General features: G+C 37.8%; 1 protein-coding gene and 2 long non-coding RNA genes across 4 annotated transcripts; 1 reads left to right on the top strand and 2 right to left on the bottom strand.

The window, feature by feature from the left end:
* The first annotated feature begins 5023 nt into the window (after positions 1-5023).
* On the top strand, positions 5024-6819 carry LOC145420435 (uncharacterized). Its single transcript, XR_013901744.1, has 2 exons — positions 5024-5442; positions 5653-6819. It is a non-coding gene; the product is annotated as an uncharacterized LOC145420435 (long non-coding RNA).
* Positions 6820-7466: 647 nt separating this feature from the next.
* LOC113033710 (G2/M phase-specific E3 ubiquitin-protein ligase-like) lies at positions 7467-10992 on the bottom strand. Its single transcript, XM_026187762.2, has 6 exons — positions 10852-10992; positions 10544-10758; positions 10155-10422; positions 9856-10010; positions 9401-9639; positions 7467-8147 (listed from the first exon to the last, which is right to left on the bottom strand). The coding sequence occupies exons 1-6, from the start codon at positions 10975-10977 to the stop codon at positions 7897-7899; spliced, it is 1254 nt and encodes a 417-aa protein (XP_026043547.2). The 5' UTR covers positions 10978-10992; the 3' UTR covers positions 7467-7896.
* Positions 10993-11279: 287 nt separating this feature from the next.
* Positions 11280-15755, bottom strand: LOC145420434 (uncharacterized). Of its 2 annotated transcripts, XR_013901743.1 has the most exons (4): positions 13198-15755; positions 12249-12307; positions 12101-12166; positions 11280-11894 (listed from the first exon to the last, which is right to left on the bottom strand). It is a non-coding gene; the product is annotated as an uncharacterized LOC145420434 (long non-coding RNA). The 2 variants fall into 2 exon arrangements; XR_013901742.1 differs by having other exon boundaries at positions 12249-15752.
* Between the last annotated feature and the right edge of the window lie 754 nt (positions 15756-16509).

Genomic DNA, 16509 nt, shown 5'->3' with positions numbered 1-16509 from the left:
GGATTAATAATCAAAACTAAGGGATTCTGATATTAATACTGCACCGCCTCCAATCTCACTATAAGTTACATCTGTTGAACTGACTTCTTGCTAGCATTTCCAATGAAGTCAAGATGAAAAAAATAAAACCTAAAAACAGAGGGTCCAATACATTTAACAGGAATTTGTCAAAAAGAACAACAAAAGTACTGAGTGTTAATTTTTTATTTTTGACCCTGTAACTCAGTTATTAGTTTGAAAATAAACGTTTGTATGTCTTCAAAAAATACTGTAAAGCTTTTGACTCTTAGGGAGTCAGGAGCTACATGACAGATGTTATTTTGAATGACTTGGATATTTGCTGTTTACCAACCGTAAGTCTGCACAACAGAAATATTGTTCTGAAACACATTAAAATACACAAGTGAAAGATGATATCTGTAATTAGAGCTGCCACGATTAGTTGAAGAGTCACGATTTTTTTTTTTAAACTTTATTTATCACATTTTAAACATACAGTCAAGTAAAACAGGGATCACATAAAAGATGACATTGTGGTAGTACAATGAGGAACAGAAAGAGTGACAAGGACAGTGAGACAAAAGTGAGTACAAAAAATAAAATAAATTAAGGGGAACATAAATAAACAAAAGTTTGCAAGAGCCAAAATCAAGTTAGCAGTTTCAATCGGATATAGATGTTAACAGTCTTGAGAGCCTTAGTGTTTTTTGATGAGGAGATTGTCCTTATATATTGTGCAAGTTCCATTTTTAATCCAAGAAGTTCAGGCTTTCTGCCGAGGACTTTGCTTTTGTGTATATGAAATTTTGCCAAAAATAAAACCAAATTTATAAAGAAGAAAGCATCATTGTCCTTGTCTTTAAAATTATAATAGCCAAAGATAACATCCTTATAGTATAGTTGAAGATTAGGGAGAACAAAGTCAGTAATAAACTTGTGGAAATCCTTCCAGAATTTACACGTAAATTTACATGACCAAAACAGATGAGAAACTGTTTCAGGTTGCTCTTGACAGAAGGTACAATTTACATTTATTTCAGCCATAAATTTGGACAAATATTGTTTGGTAGGGTAAAACTTATGAATCAACTTAAAGGAAATCTCTTTAATTTTGTTTGTTAAGAAAAACCTTTGTGGTCAAGTCCAAACTTTTTTCCATTCAATATCTGTTACAAAATTGGCCCAATAAAATATGGCTGATGGAACAGAGACCATTGCATCCTGAAAGAGAGATCTTATTTTGGTATTTATAGACTTATGAGAGGAAGAGCAAACATTGCCAAGAGAAGAATGTAACACATCCGGGGGAGTGACCTGTCGTGGAGCACTGTGGGAGCATCTGTGTAACATGGACAGACCAGATGGGATGGCATCGAACACTATTGAGAATTCTTTAGGCGTTATGGGTACATTGTATCTCCTGAGGAACTCAGAGTAATTATATAAGAGTCCATCTTCTCTATATAACTGACTAACCAAGATTATTCCATTATTAAACCAGTTATTTAAAAAAAAAGTTTTATTTTTATAAATAATATTGCAGTTATTCCAAATAAAACAGTTTTGTGGAGAGAAATTGTGTTTGTAAATCAGCGCCCATGCCAAAAGAATTTGTTGATGAAAGTGAGAAAGTTTCAGTGGTATTTTTGGAATACTGTAATTGCAGAGCAGTAGGAAGTTAAGGCCGCCTAAATTAGAGAACACATGATGTGAGATAAAGTTCCAGATAGAAGTGGGATTTCTTAAATACTTTTTAATCCACTTTATTTTAAAGGTGTTGTTAAGAGCACCGAAATCAATAAAATTTATACCTCCTTTATCATATGAATTTAAAGCTACTGATTTACGCAAGTAGTGAGTTTTATTTTTCCATAAAAAATTGTATAATAATTTGTTAATTGACTTACAGGTTGTATTATCAACATGTAGTGACTGGGCAGCATAGGTTAGACGGGAGATACCTTCATCCTTCGATAGCAGAACTCTACCCTTCAATGACAGGTCTCGCTGTAGCCAATGATTAAAGATTTTTTGGGATTTATCTATAATAGGAATGAAGTTTGTGGAGCATCTGGATTGCTCATTTTTTATTATTTGAATTCCAAGGTATCTTACAGAGTTTCTTACAGGTATTCCATGAATTGAAGTTGCTAAACAACTTTTAACTGGTAAAAGTTCACATTTATGCAGGTTGAGTTAAAGTCCGGAGGCTTTAGAGAATGGCTGTATATTGTTAATGGCCACTGAAACTTGCGAGGCGTCTCTGAGGAAGAGAGCTGTATCGTCTGCCAGCTGACTTATGAGTATTTCTCTGTTAGCAATGACCAGGCCTTTTAAAGAACTGAGTTTAATGTGTGAATTAAGGAGTTGCACAGAAAGAAGGAATAAATATACGGATAGGGGGCAACCCTGCCTCACTCCACGCTTTAGAGAGAATCTTGGGGAAATACCAGTGGCAAGCTTTATGGAGCTGTTACTATTGGAATACAGTGTCCGAACGGCATTACAGAAGGACTGACCAAACCCAAATTTATTTAAAGCAGTAAAAATAAACTCATGCTCTAAGGAGTCGAACGCCTTGTAGAAATCTAAAAAAAAGAATAAGACTATCATCCTGTACAAGTTCTGGGTAATCTATTATGTCTAAAATTAATCTTATGTTGTTTGAGATATGACGATTCTGCATGAAACCAGACTGACTCTCATCAATAACTTTATCTAATACAGGTTTCATTCTATTAGCCAGAATTTGTGCCAATATCTTATAATCATTATTCAGTAAAGAGATTGGTCGCCAATTGTCTAAGAGCAAAGGATCCTTTCCTGGTTTTGGAATGAGGGTGATCAAACCTTGACATAAAGTGGGAGGGAGTGCACCTCTATCCATACTTTCCTTAAAAACTTCTAAAAGAAACGGGGCTAAACTGTCAGCGAACTGTCAGTTCCAGGTGATTTGTTAATCTTTAGATGTTTTATAGCATCTGCAACCTCAATCAAAGAAATTGATCTGTCGCAAAGCTGACTATCCTCCTCATTCAGCTGAGTAATTTTGTCTAAAGAATTTTAAAAAGTCAGACAAGCTTCAGGGCAATAACTAGAAGAATAAAGTTTGCAATAAAAGTTTGAACAATATTTTGCTATGTGCTATTTGCTATGCTCATCTAACCTGTGCTGCAGGTCAACCAGTTCTATCTTATCAGATTCACTGAGGGTGTCTATTGGTTTGGAAGTAAGGCATATGATCTTTTGTATCACTTGCGTCTCATCAGATCTTCTTTTTTTTGCTAAATCACTGCTATATTTTCTAAAGAATTTTCCAATTTCATATTTCAAAAGTTCCCAGTTACTACAAAATGTATTATTTGTGAGAGCTTTACTCCAATAAAGTTTAATGAATCTCTGAACTTCACAAATCACTTCTTTATGCTCAAGAATGGTACTATTTAACTTCCAGTAAGAGGTTTTAGTGATTAGGGAGGATGACAACGGGATCGATAAGCTAACCATTTTGTGGTCTGAGAGTGGTGTAGGATAAATATCCGTTTTAACTTTTTCTAAATCTTATAAGATAAGCCAAAAATCGATACGTGAGTGTCTGGTTTGAGTCTTATTACACCATGTATAAGCTATCTGAGACGAATGAGAATCCCTCCAAGAATCGACTAAGTTGAATCTTTGTGCAAACAGTCTTATGAATGAGTTAGAGTCTAAACTTCTAGAAGGCCATCTGTCCAAATAGCTGTTAAACACTGTATTAAAGTCTCCACCAAAAATAATAAAAGAATTGGGATATTTCGATAACCAGCGCAGTAGGCGCTCCTCCAACCTATCAAAATATAGTTTATTCTCCCTCTGACAGTTAAAACCATACACATTGACTAAAATATAGATAGAGTGTGCAGCCTCAACTATTAGAAAAATGTAATGACCATCTTTATCTATGTCAGAATTCAAGATTTGACCATTAAATCTTCCTTTAAGTATGCAGACACCAGCAGCATGCTCTGTACCATGGGACATCCACAGATCATCTCCCCATTGCGATCTCCAAAATGTTTTTTCTTGTTCTGTTGAGTGAGACTCTTGTATAAAACAGAAATCTGAATTGAACTGCTTGCAAAACAAAAAAATAGCCTTACGTTTAACATTGTTTCTTAAACCTCTTGCATTTAAAGAAATAACAGACAGAGACATAATGATAGTAACAAAAATTAAAAGTGACAAATAAGAAAAAGCTTAGACCAAGTAAATGAAGAACAGTTGAATTGGGAACCTGGTCACTTAAGAGAGTCCTATATAAGATGAGAACTGCAACCCCTGAGTAAGGAAATTGTGAACTTGAATAATAATAGGAATACAATAGCCTAAAACAATAAAACCAATGTGGTAAAAATAAATAAATAAATAAATAAATAAATAAATAAAATAAATAAATAAACGCTTCACATATGAGCATTGAAAGGGAGCTTAATAGAAATTTTCTTGCTCCATTTAAATAACTAATTATTCAAAAAAATAATAAAAATAAAAAAAAATAAAAAGAAGCTTATCCAGCTTGCTCATAACATTTTCAGTAAAAATATTGCAGCCAAACTGAAGACCAATAAACTTATAACAAATAAACTGCATCAGTTAAACTCTGATCGTTTTATGAGTCCAACAACAAAAACAAACAAACAAAAAAAGAACGGCAGTGAAACCAAGTTAATCTTAAGATACTTCAGTTTTCACCTCAAAATACCTTGGATCAAATTATAGGGCTGGAAAAATCTCTTTTCCCTCCACGAACGCACGACCTCCTACGAAGAACGCCAGCTTGTTTTCTTTGCGCGCAGCTTCCACAGACGGCCAGATATGGCAAGCCATTAGTGCCAAAATTCGCCACTTTCCTAACCCGTTTGGTTAAGAAATGGCGTAAAAAACGCCGTTTAATTATTCAAAACGCCGAAAAAAACGGCGTTCTGTTCCGACAAACGCCGCTTTTTCCGCCGCTCGGATGGCGCCCTGAACGCACCATCCGAGTGACGTAAAAAGCGGCGTTCAAAGACAGACGGAAACGCCGTTTTTTACGCTACTCGGCACAAAACGCCGTTTTAATGCATCTTTGAACGGCGTTTTTTACGGCGTTCTCTGCCAGCTGTAACGGCGTTTAAAACGGCGTTTTATTGAAATTATGCAGGGCACTCCCCATGGTTCCCTCATCCAATTACTTTCAACTCATTTCACCCAATCAAAGAAGAGGAAGTGCAGACCACACTAATGCATCACCGATTCACCTTGCTGCTAAGTGATTGCCTATTCAGTACCAGTGCTTGTCACAGTATTCACTTGTATTATAATCCCACTATGCATTTTGATGTGTTTAAGGCATGATCGAGCAAACAAACGACAGAATACTTTTTCTGAAACCTTAACTGTGTTACCTGTTATGGCAGCTAACAGGTAATGAGCAGAGCTAGCTCTGCTCATTTCTGAGCTTCTTTCTTATTTTCCTCTTTACTTCTCTTAACCTTTAACTTATGTTTTAGCAATCAGATCCTGCCATCTTGCATTACCGCTTCGTGCTAGTTATGTTGACTTTTCTCTTCTTTTGTCTCCACTTTTTTCACCCGTGTTTGGACACTCGGCGCATGGCTCCTTTGTTTACATTAGGGATCAGCTGTTAGCGCTGCGCCCTGCAGCTGCGCTACCGGCAGACAGACCCTACATCCCCAGTGAGGGAAGAAACGGGGGTGATGTCTCCCGAGGACACCTCACACACCATCTCTCCTTCCTGTAATCACTTTAAATGTGAGATCGCTCCCTGATATGATTGAGGAGCTAATGACGCTAACCCGGTCACAGTGGCAGTATCCCGGCACTGCCCGGTACTCCCTCTGTGAGTAGGCTGCCCGGCTTCCAGCTGCTGCGGGCGGACAAGACGAGAGACAGCGGTGAGAGGAAAGGAGGGGGGCTGGCAGTGTTTGTTAAAGACGGTTGTGGTATCTCTGGGCACATCGCTGTGAAAGAACAACTCTGCAACACAGACATTGCGCTATTAGCCGTTAGCATCCGTGGAGGTAGCCTGTGACTCTCTGTGGTCCGCAGACTGCAAACGCAATCTCCGAGAGCTCTTCTTCTAATATCAGGGGACTTTAATCACGTCTCGCTGGACTCCACACTGCCCACCTTCACCCAGTATGTGACCTGCCCCCACCGTAGGCAATAAAACATTGTACTTAATGTATGCCAATGAAAAAGTGGCATACAGTTCATCACCTCCCCCTGCCCAGGGAAGATCCGATCGTAACCGAGTGCGTCTTGTCCCTGTGTGTGCAGCCCTTACTGTGCAGGGAGCCACTAATCACCCACGCAGTGCAGAGATGGTCCGCGGAGGGCATATAAATAAATAATAAAAGCAAGTAAATGACAGTATGCTCTTTCTGAAACAAACGGAGACCTTAACTTTTATCAAAATACCGTTTTACTCAGTTTAAAGTAATACCACTTTTTTCTTTTCGAAATAAGTGGAGACATTAACTTTGATCAAAATTCTTTCCCCCGCCATCTCCCTCCTAAGTGGTTAAACTGTCACACTGCTAGACTGCAACTGCACTCTTTGGTATCAACTTCTGTAATCCTGTAATTTCTGTGTAAAAGAATTAGATTGTGTATTATATTGTTAGTTTATACACCTGTGTGCGTGTGTATTTATGTATGTCCATACACATATATGGATTGTGTTTTACTTTTTTGTGCTTGAAAGACGCCCTCAAATGGAACCAAATTCCTTGTATGTGTTTGCGCATATACTTTTCCAATAAATGCGATTCTGATTGAGATATTTCCCTCTGTATGGCACACACGAGTAAATTAAGTAGAAAAAATGTCATGTGTATAGCCTCTTTTAAAATTGTTTTTAGGCTTGTAGAGATGACAGTAAAGCAATCACTGGATATACTGTCCAAATTGCTACACACTTTTTAAGCATCGTTCACCAACAAACTGAGTCTAACAAATCATTTTCTTTACTTTGGTAATTACAGTTATTGCCTTATGTATAAAATATAATTTTAATACCAGTGTTCATTATCTTGACGTGATTCTTTTTTTTTTTTTTTTTTACAAAAAAGCTTTACAGCCTCTTACATAATTCTACCACAATTACATAATTGATTTTTAACCAGGTTATAGTGAAAGGCCAGGTGTCAATCTCAGAGTTAACGCCGGAGCTTAAAGTCAGTTTGTTAAAACTGCTTTGTTCTCGAAACCAGTAAAATTAATTCGTAACTTTTAATTCTGAGTTGAGATTGATTCTTCAGTTCTTGGTTTGAGAACAGATGAGGGTAAATTCATTTAACCTTTTACCTTGACTTAAGCACATAATTGTACTACATAGCCCTCGTCAATGGAACCCAATACCAGTATTTGACAGTAACAGGTAAGCCTCAAATTTAATTTTTAAATAGACAAGACACCATGAGAACTGACATTACAATATTTTATTTTACAAAAGTCAGTGTCTTTTAGTTCAAAGTTTGTCTGGCATCTCTTGTACATCTTGAAAATAAAAAACAAAAACCACTCTATGCAGTGTACTATAATTGAACATAAACAACAATATTTCAAAAGAATATTTCTAGATGAATTGTCATTTGAACTATTTCCTGGAAACTTTCTGAACACCACTTATTTTGCATAGCTTGATGCATGAATACCCTAGTTGTCTTAACTGGACTATAAATATAACTATATACACAATGAACAGTCATTTGTAAAAACACTTTTAAAATGTAAAATCTTTAAGAAGCCTGAGTGCCAGGAGCAATCCCCTTTAAGAACATTTACAATAAGAACTTCATCCCAAAAGCCCACATGTTTTAACCACAGCTTCCCAGCATCAGTTCATGTATGCAGCTACACCTTTCCAAATCCCAGGGATCCTTTTAAGGCATCATTCATAAGATCTTTGAATTGATCTTCATCTGCAACACCTCTTGGGAGATACAGGGATAAGCTGCACGTTGATGTGTACGGGATACGCCGCATCCCTGACTCCTGATCGTAGAAGTCGATGTTGCAGGACTGTGGGAACCCCAGTGGTGGAAGTAAGTCAGCCCCAGTTATAAAGACGAGGAGCTCTTCAAATGTGTGGTCCACCTCTCGCTCTGTTAAAATACATACAAGTGTTAAATAAGGTGCAATGTGTAGATTTATAATCAGTTACACTGACTGCATAGTAGAACAGTTGCGTTAATGACTATTTTGGAGTCAAAAACAGGTTGTTAGGCAAAACAATTATTGCAAAGCATTGCATTAAAAAAAAAAAAAAAAAAATTACTCAAAGCAATCCTGCCCTGCTAAGACAGGAAATTAATTTTGTCCTCCGAGTCAGACCTATATGTCAAGGACTGTTTATGCAATGTGTATTTTTTTTTAAAGAAGTTATTCATTCTGTCCTTGCAAGAGTACATTGGCTTTCTAGTGATGTCACATTTGCGTGGGTGTTGTCATTGCACCACTCGATTACTCTAAGACACTAATATACAGGAGGTTTCGTTATAGTCAACGTAATACCTGAAGGTTCTAGTTAGGCAGTGCATCTAATTAACAAATGACCTTTGTCTCAAAGGGAGACAGAATAACACAATTTGAAACCTATCTTAAACACTGCAAAAACACTGGGGTGATCGTGGCTCAAGAGTCTTGAGTCTTGTAATCGGAAGGTTGCCGGTTCGAGCCCCGGCTCGGACAGTCTCGGTCGTTGTGTCCTTGGGCGAGACACTTCACCCGTTGCCTACTGGTGGTGGTCAGAGGGCCCGGTGGCGCCAGTGCCCGGCAGCCTCGCCTCTGTCAGTGTGGCTGTGGCTACAATGTAGCTGCCATCACCAGTGTGTGAATGTGTGGATGACTGCTTTAGTAAAGCGCTATACAAATACAGGCCATTTACCATTTACTTAATTCTCAGATGTGGTAATACAATTGAATCATAAATTTTACCATATTTTAAATACAAGTATGTAATATAACTATTTAATATTTTAGTGTTAGAAGTTTTCGGTCATGTAATAAAATTAATGTTTTACCAGAAATCACAATGAAAATCAAATTACATCCTATCTATCAGTCTAAACAAGCAAGATCTGGTAGAGATGACAGAGGATAAAAGAAATAATCTTCCAAAAATATTTGTTGTAGGTGGTTTCCTTTCAAATACCTCACCTAAAAAGGTAAAATAATCAAAAACTTCCTCATATGCTCTAAGAAGGGGTGGATTTTGCAAAGTTCTAAGGTTTTATTGCACCCAAGTGTTGTTTCGATTTAGTTGTCTGTATTTTGTATTGTGGACACTGTATTTAACATGAAATGCCTGAAGCAATTCAAACAGAAACAAGACATGTGTTGTATTCTATGTACTCACCCTGAATGGCCATAAGCCACCATTCCCACTGAAAGATGGTTGCTTCCTCTTCTTCACGTCTGTTACTTCCAGCTGGACTCCATCCAATGGTGAAGAGATCCTGGAAGCTGTTCCTTGTAAGTTTATTTCCTGCATTTGTAAATACAGGAAGGAACTGCTTCCAGCATCTCTTCACCATTTGCCAGAACCGACCACATGAGTCCATACCGGCAACAAACTGCTGAATCATGCTGGCAACCCTGTTGACCACAGATTGTACTCTCAATTCATACAACATAGCAAAATTGTGAAACAAAACAAAAAGTTTTGTCAATTTAAACACCACCTTAACTGCAATACAGATATAAACTCAGCAGATTGATGATTTGTTTAAGTGTTAACTATTAGGGGGGAACACAATGGGAAGACGAGCACTGACCAGGAAAGTACTTTGTAATTTTCTAACAAATTCTCACCTGTGAAACGCAAAATGAGATACAATCTCGCCCCTTATCCTCTTAACATCAAGTAGTGTGGCAGTGTAGATGTCAGGGATACCACAGCCTGCAATCCAGTCCCCAAGGTGACTTTTCAAGTCTGCCAGGTCTTCTGGGGTGCTGCAGCTGGAAACCTTGAAAATTAGGCACCTCCATAAATACATACGTTTAAAGCATTCACTAAGTGTACTTACATTTTGAGACGTTCCACTGATGAGTTAAGCTATGCATTGTGTTTCACTGAATTTAATTACACCTCAGCATGCACACAGTTTTACCTTTTCTATGTTCTGTTTGACGTCTTCGTCCATGAAGACCTCTACATCGAAGTCATCAAGAGATGTCTTCTGGCCACACATCATACAGAACAGGTGTCTGTTGATACACCGTGGCCCTGGCCCATTGTGTGCTATCGACCAAGCAATCAGTTTACCAGCCGTATAAAACTTGTTGCTTGACAGCAACTGCTGGCTATAGCTGAACAACAGACTGCCAGGCTTCCCCTCAAAAATCCCTAGGGAATTCTGAGTTTCGACCATAAGTAAGCTGCAGGAAAAGATAGTAAAAAATAAAAAAAAATTGAGTCAAATTGTGATTTCATCTTTGCAACAACAAAAAACACATTCATGCATTCTATTATTGTGTGGGAGAGATGGGAATGGGTTACCGAAAAAATTCCCGCCTTGGGCCTCCATAATCATCGGCCATTTCACCAACAAATTCAATATTTGGCAATTTATGCCAGGCAAAATATGACTTGGAAAGTGCCATGCAGGCACTATGTAGGATTTTCCTACGTCGGGCTATTATTGCACAATAATTGCTGGTGTCAAGATGCGTTTCCTGGAAATCTTCCATCACAGTCGCAAGGTCCATCTCGTCCTGAAGAAGGGGGGGGGGGGGAAGAGAGAGAAGGGTCATGACTACATGAAACACATACACAGCAGTTCTGGCAGTGTTGTTCATGAGACATACATGCGAGTCATTTTGTTCAGGGGAAGCCAGGACAGCCTCATCCAGGTCTGATACTTCTGACTCTGCAGAGTCGATGTAAAACTCTTCCCTAAACAGAACAAATGCATTTGATTTTTTTAATATCATGTATACATACTGAAATGGAATGACTCATCTGATAAAAGAATCAGATTTCACATTATTTGGTCCTTGATTGCATCTGTTGGAGCCATTTGGATTTAAACAAATTTCAAAATATTAAAATATAAAGTTTGTTGTTAGTTTACTTCTATTTCTGGGTTAATCATTTTTTTTATTTGTAGGTTAATGCTCACTTCATTGTTTTGTTGTTTATCTTATCAAGTCAGCCAGGAAGAATTTCAGGGCCATTTTTGATAACTTAAGACTGGTATAAGACCAGCATGCACTGAGATGGGCCTTTTGTTTTGTTTGTTTGTTTTTTAATTTGAGAGACAAGCAGCATGAAGGAACAAAAATGGATCTTGTTATTGGTTGCCAAAATGGATCAATAAACTATAAAATGCAACTTTCAAGTTTTGATAGTGCAGTTTTCCTGCGCACAAAAGATTATCACAGGCCAGCAGTGTCTTCTTTTCCTTTTTTTGTGAAACATAAGGAACTGCCCATTTACTGGGAATAGTTTGGGTGATTTGTAGTTCCAAGTGTCTGAATGGTCAGGCTGACTAAAGTGTTATCGATGCATTTTCAGCAATTAAAAATACCAATATCATGACATCAACAAATCTGAAAAACATGAAAAAGCAAAACAGAAACCGAATGAGGCAATTAAACCATTGGTCTATATTCAGAGCACATAAATGTTATCAGTTCAATACATGCAACCTTTCAAATTTTAATATTCGCTGGTCTCACCCCGTATATTGTACTTATTGAGTGTCTATTTACCTATAGTGTGTGCTTTATAAGTTCCAGTTTACACTTAAGTTTTGGCATGTTATTCAACAACTACCACTTGCCTGTTAACCTCTGGTTCCTGGAGACCATGCCTACTAGAATGAGCTGTATGGTTTTCATGCAGACCACTGCAAAGGAATAGCAGAAATATTTCATAGCAGGAAGAGGACCCCAATGCAGATATTTATTGATCTAGACTACACAAAATGATCCAAGTTATAATAATGATATAATTAGTTTGTACCAAACTAGTTTTTACCAAAAAAAATAAATGAAATTGTGCAATAGTTTAAGATTAAAATTCCAACTCATAAACAAACAGAGTGCCATTTACCTGATAACCTCTGGCTCCTGTACATTGTGCCTGCTATGGTCAGGTGTCTCGGTGTCATGCAGCACACTGCAATATGGTAAATATTGTTGATGAGAGGGTGTAATGCATTTACAGTGCTACAGTCCAAAGGCAGTTGTCAAAGACTTACATTGCCATCTCAGACTGCACAACTTCTCCACCAGTTGAGTCCTCATTGGCCTCTGTAATCTAAAACACCAGATTATTAAAATATAAAAGAAATGGAACAACAAATGACAAACAAGAACAGAGGACAACGCGCCAACTGGCAGGGAAACACACAAGGCTTAAATACATACTGAGGTGATTAGGGAATGTGAAACAGGAGGAGAGCACAGCTGGGACTCATCAGACATGACGAGGCAAAACTCAACACATTGACATAGTACACAGACTTTCAAAGTAAAACAGGAAACTGAACAGACGTGGACTAACCTAGGGGATACGGTGACAGAACAAGAGACACACTGACAGAGACGACTGTATACTAACAGAACACAGAACCACGACCTAAGAAGGAGAACACAAGAAATGCCCAGGACCTAGGAAGTTAGGAATACTAGCGACAGAAATCAAACCCAAGAGAATCAAAACACATCATGAAATCAAAGCTAACTAATACAAACAGAAAAACACCGAGTCCACAGACTCAGGACCGTGACACTTTGGGTAGGTAGAACTTAGGATAACTGAGGGGGAAAAAAATAAATAAATAAATAAAGGAAAGGTTAAGGACATTAACAAAAGACAATGAAAAAGCCAGAACCCAGGAAACTAAGATTACAAGAACAAAATGACCCTAACCCTAAAATACTGTTAGACCACAGTTGAAGCTTGCTCTACTGCATTTCTGTTATTAACAGTGAATCAATTGGCGGGGCATTATTTAAGCATAGCCATCTGGCATAGTGATCAGATGAATGTCTCAAATCCTTTGGGGAAAATCACAGCATTTATTATTCTGAGCAGTAACATGTTAAAGATGTCTTATACAATACTAGGGTGACTGGAGCGCCACTGAGTTACAGTAATAGTGACAATTATGCCATATCAGCCACCCGAGTGGAACATTTGAATACCTTTGGACGGATATAAAGATTGGAGCGACCCAGTAGGTTTCTTGCTCTAATTTCTTGGGGCGTCTCCTCTTCAAGAGGAAGAATGAGCCGCTGTCCATTCACTTTGCATAGATCGAACTGCAAGGGTATGTCTGCAATATTGTCCCGTAGTGCCTGCCTGAATTCAGCTGCATTTAGGTTTACAGGAACGACCACTCGAGTAGCAGGAGTGGCATCTGTAATCAAATTTAAACCAAATTAGCTTTCCCTAAAAACGGAAAAGGGTAAATTGTCACATTGTAGTGTCTCAACATCAACTTATTGGTGCAAGGAAATAAAGATTACAAAGGTGCTAAAAATCTAATGCCAAATTCTACAATTTGTAAACAACTGACACCATGATGTAATTCTCATTTTTCAAACCCATCACTCCAAATAATTAATATTAATATAAATATTGATTACCCCTATGAGATCGGTAGTGTGTCAGTGTGGGATTCCTTAGTACTGACACCTTAAACGTTAACTGGCGATGTCTGGTTCTCCCGCCTCTTGGTCTGCGCACTGGCCCACCTCCGTGCTGTTGGCGGAAAACTCCAAAGCTATCATTAGACCATGAGATAATTTTAGTGAAACTAATCACACAGAGACACCCCCCCCAAGAAAAAAAAGAAAAGAAAAAAAAACCACCCAACACACTCAGAGTAAGGAATGAGTGTTCAATCGGTGTTTATTGCATGCATTTTTCGATTGTCTCGCAAATTAAATGCTCCCTGAAAATATGGGATATGCTACATTTATAAACTAAAATCTTTATGCATAAATGCACATAACAGGGATTAAAATGACTGTCATTTGAAGTCGTCAATCTAGGATAGACATTTATGATTACAGAATTTGTTGTTGAATTGTAACAGATAATTAGTAAACGAGCCATTTATTATTTAAAAATGTAAAAGTTATTTCCTTTTGCAAAAACAAAAAAGGCGCAAAGCTAAAAGCTTGCCAATAGAGTAACCACCACCAAAGCATTTCACCTTTGTAGAAGAGATGTCCCCTCTTCACTGTCATCTTGATTCAGTAGCCGGTTAAATTGGGCATTCATTCTGTCTCTGATATCAGTGACTCTCCGTCAAAATGCAGCGCTCCGTTCGGACATGACTGTTCCCAAAAAGTCCGCCAAAAGGCTTGGCAGAAATATATATATAGCATCCCTAAAATTCAAAGTACGGCGGGAGAAGGTACATTGTTTGTGATTGGATAAGCAAGACTGAAGGTTGTGTTTTTTTTTTTAATCCACCCCTTACCACAACCTGTGATCAGAATTTGTGTTAACCAATCACAGTCAACCTCATATTTGTGTTGTCTCAATCAAGCTATGTGCGACAAACTACATACAGATGAATGCATGCGAAATCTCTGCGCCAACAAAAAACACCGTAAGTACCCTAGTTAATCTCAATTATTGTTCGTCTTTGCTAACTAAAAGCTAAGCGATGATTCAAAAACATTGCTTTGTCCTTTTAAGCACATGTTATATGTTAGCTTTGTATTGTAGTAAGCGAAAAAAAAGTCATGCTGAGAACCTTCACAGACAAGTCATGCTAACCTTTGTCCGTTAGGAATGTTGCCAACATGCCATTTTAGGTGAGGCATGTTAATAAGGTCTTTAATATGGTACTCCGTTTAGCCACTTTATATTATTTAAAATACGGTTTTATATCACTTGTTACATTAGCCGGATTAGGCTACACGGTACTGCACTGCCATCCCAGATAGCAAGACGACATTGAATTGATGTTGATTTTTTTTCTATAAAGTACCGGAGAAAGTAGATTGAATGTTCTTTTGTTATCACTGATTTATGGTCTAGTTACAGTTCACTAGCTATGTCGACGTGCAATTTAGGTATATCTGACCGGTAAATTAAAGCAGCGATCACCTGGACTGTTCCGTATCACCCCTCTCACAGTGGTACATCCCTCCAGGTAACCATTCACAAGTCTTGTACAGTAGAGCGGGAATTAATCTCAGCGGAATTGAGAGGAGAAAGTGGATGCAAGCTGCCGTTAAACTTGACTGAAGAAGAAGAGAGGAGAAAGTAGAGAAATGAATAAAGAACAGTCAGTATATGCAGAAAAGAAATAATAAAGTTAAAAGACAGCATGGTCTTCATGAACCCAGGGTACAATACAAAAATGTCGTTTTATTTAAGTGAGCAAAACAATGTAGACCATGTTCATTTTGGTAATTAGTTGGAAAAAAAAAACTAATGACAGCATTTAAAATAAACAAAGATGAATAACATGGATGGGAACATTTGACAATGGAATCGGAACATTATCAAAAATGATTTTTCAGATCTGCTGAGTAGAAGATGCGGAGATTCAAATTTTTAACTTGGGTGTGTATTTGAAATATGAAAATATTGGTTGACATCGTTGACATACTGCTATTAAAGATAGGAATATGTATGAAACGTAGATTCAAAAGCTCTATTAACAGAACTATAACCTGTTAGAATGTGACATTTATTTCAGATGCATTCTGTAACTGTTCACAGTCCCAATACTTAGTGATGACATAGTGTTTCCAAAAGTGCTCAGTCACAATTTTCAGAAGACTAACATGAAATTTTTTGATTTATTTAAATATATAAACCTGTTGAAATCACAAGCTGATAAGGTAACCAAGCACACTGATTTGTTGAACACCTATTTTGACCAAAGTGAAATTCAGCATTACATCAAATATAACTGTTGAACAGTAAGACACATCCAATAGAGCCAGGCCCTGTGATGGGCAGTCCTCTAACACAACTGGTTATGTTTAAAGGGGAAAATGAGAGAACACAGACATCGCAAGCAACGTACAGACAAACTTGACATGCAATAGTGCCATGTAAATCAATTAAGAGTGTGTGTTTCCATTGTTTCAATAACAAAGCAGAAATAAGATTTTTCTTCTTATGGACCACTGTTTTAGGTGGAGGATAGTCATTCATGGGGCTATTGATGGATACAGTCGTCTTGTGGTCTTCCTTCATGCCTCAAACAACAACCGTAGCAGTACTGTTTTATCAAGTTTCATCAGAGCCGTGGTATCCTATGGTGTACCCTCGAGGGTCCGGACAGACAGAGGAGGGGAAAACAATGCTGTCTGCCTGATGATGAACATTTTCAGAGGCTTTGATCGTGGAAGTGCCCTAAGAGGAAGGAGTACCCATAATCAGAGAATTGAGAGGCTCTGGGGTGATCTGTGGCGAGGAATGACCAATGTGTACTGTGATTTATTTCACCACCTGGAGGAGGAAGGCATCATTGACATTGACAA

This window comes from Astatotilapia calliptera, chromosome 15 (genome assembly GCF_964374335.1).
Source record: "Astatotilapia calliptera chromosome 15, fAstCal68.1, whole genome shotgun sequence".
In the NCBI taxonomy this organism is placed as follows: Eukaryota; Metazoa; Chordata; class Actinopteri; order Cichliformes; family Cichlidae; genus Astatotilapia; species Astatotilapia calliptera.
Note: the sequence above shows the minus strand (reverse complement) of the source record. Positions and strands in the feature narration are given on the sequence as shown.

What these genes read in the sequence shown, in the direction of transcription:
- LOC113033710 (XM_026187762.2), bottom strand. Translation starts at nt 10,977, where the DNA reads ATGATATTAAAAAAATCAAATGCATTTGTTCTGTTTAGGGAAGAGTTT. An exon ending in TCTCATTTTGCGTTTCACAG is followed by an intron (nt 9,640 to 9,855) that starts GTGAGAATTTGT and finishes TGTGGTCAACAG; the next exon opens with GGTTGCCAGCATGATTCAGC. An exon ending in GTGGCTTATGGCCATTCAGG is followed by an intron (nt 8,148 to 9,400) that starts GTGAGTACATAG and finishes GTATTTTAACAG; the next exon opens with AGCGAGAGGTGGACCACACA.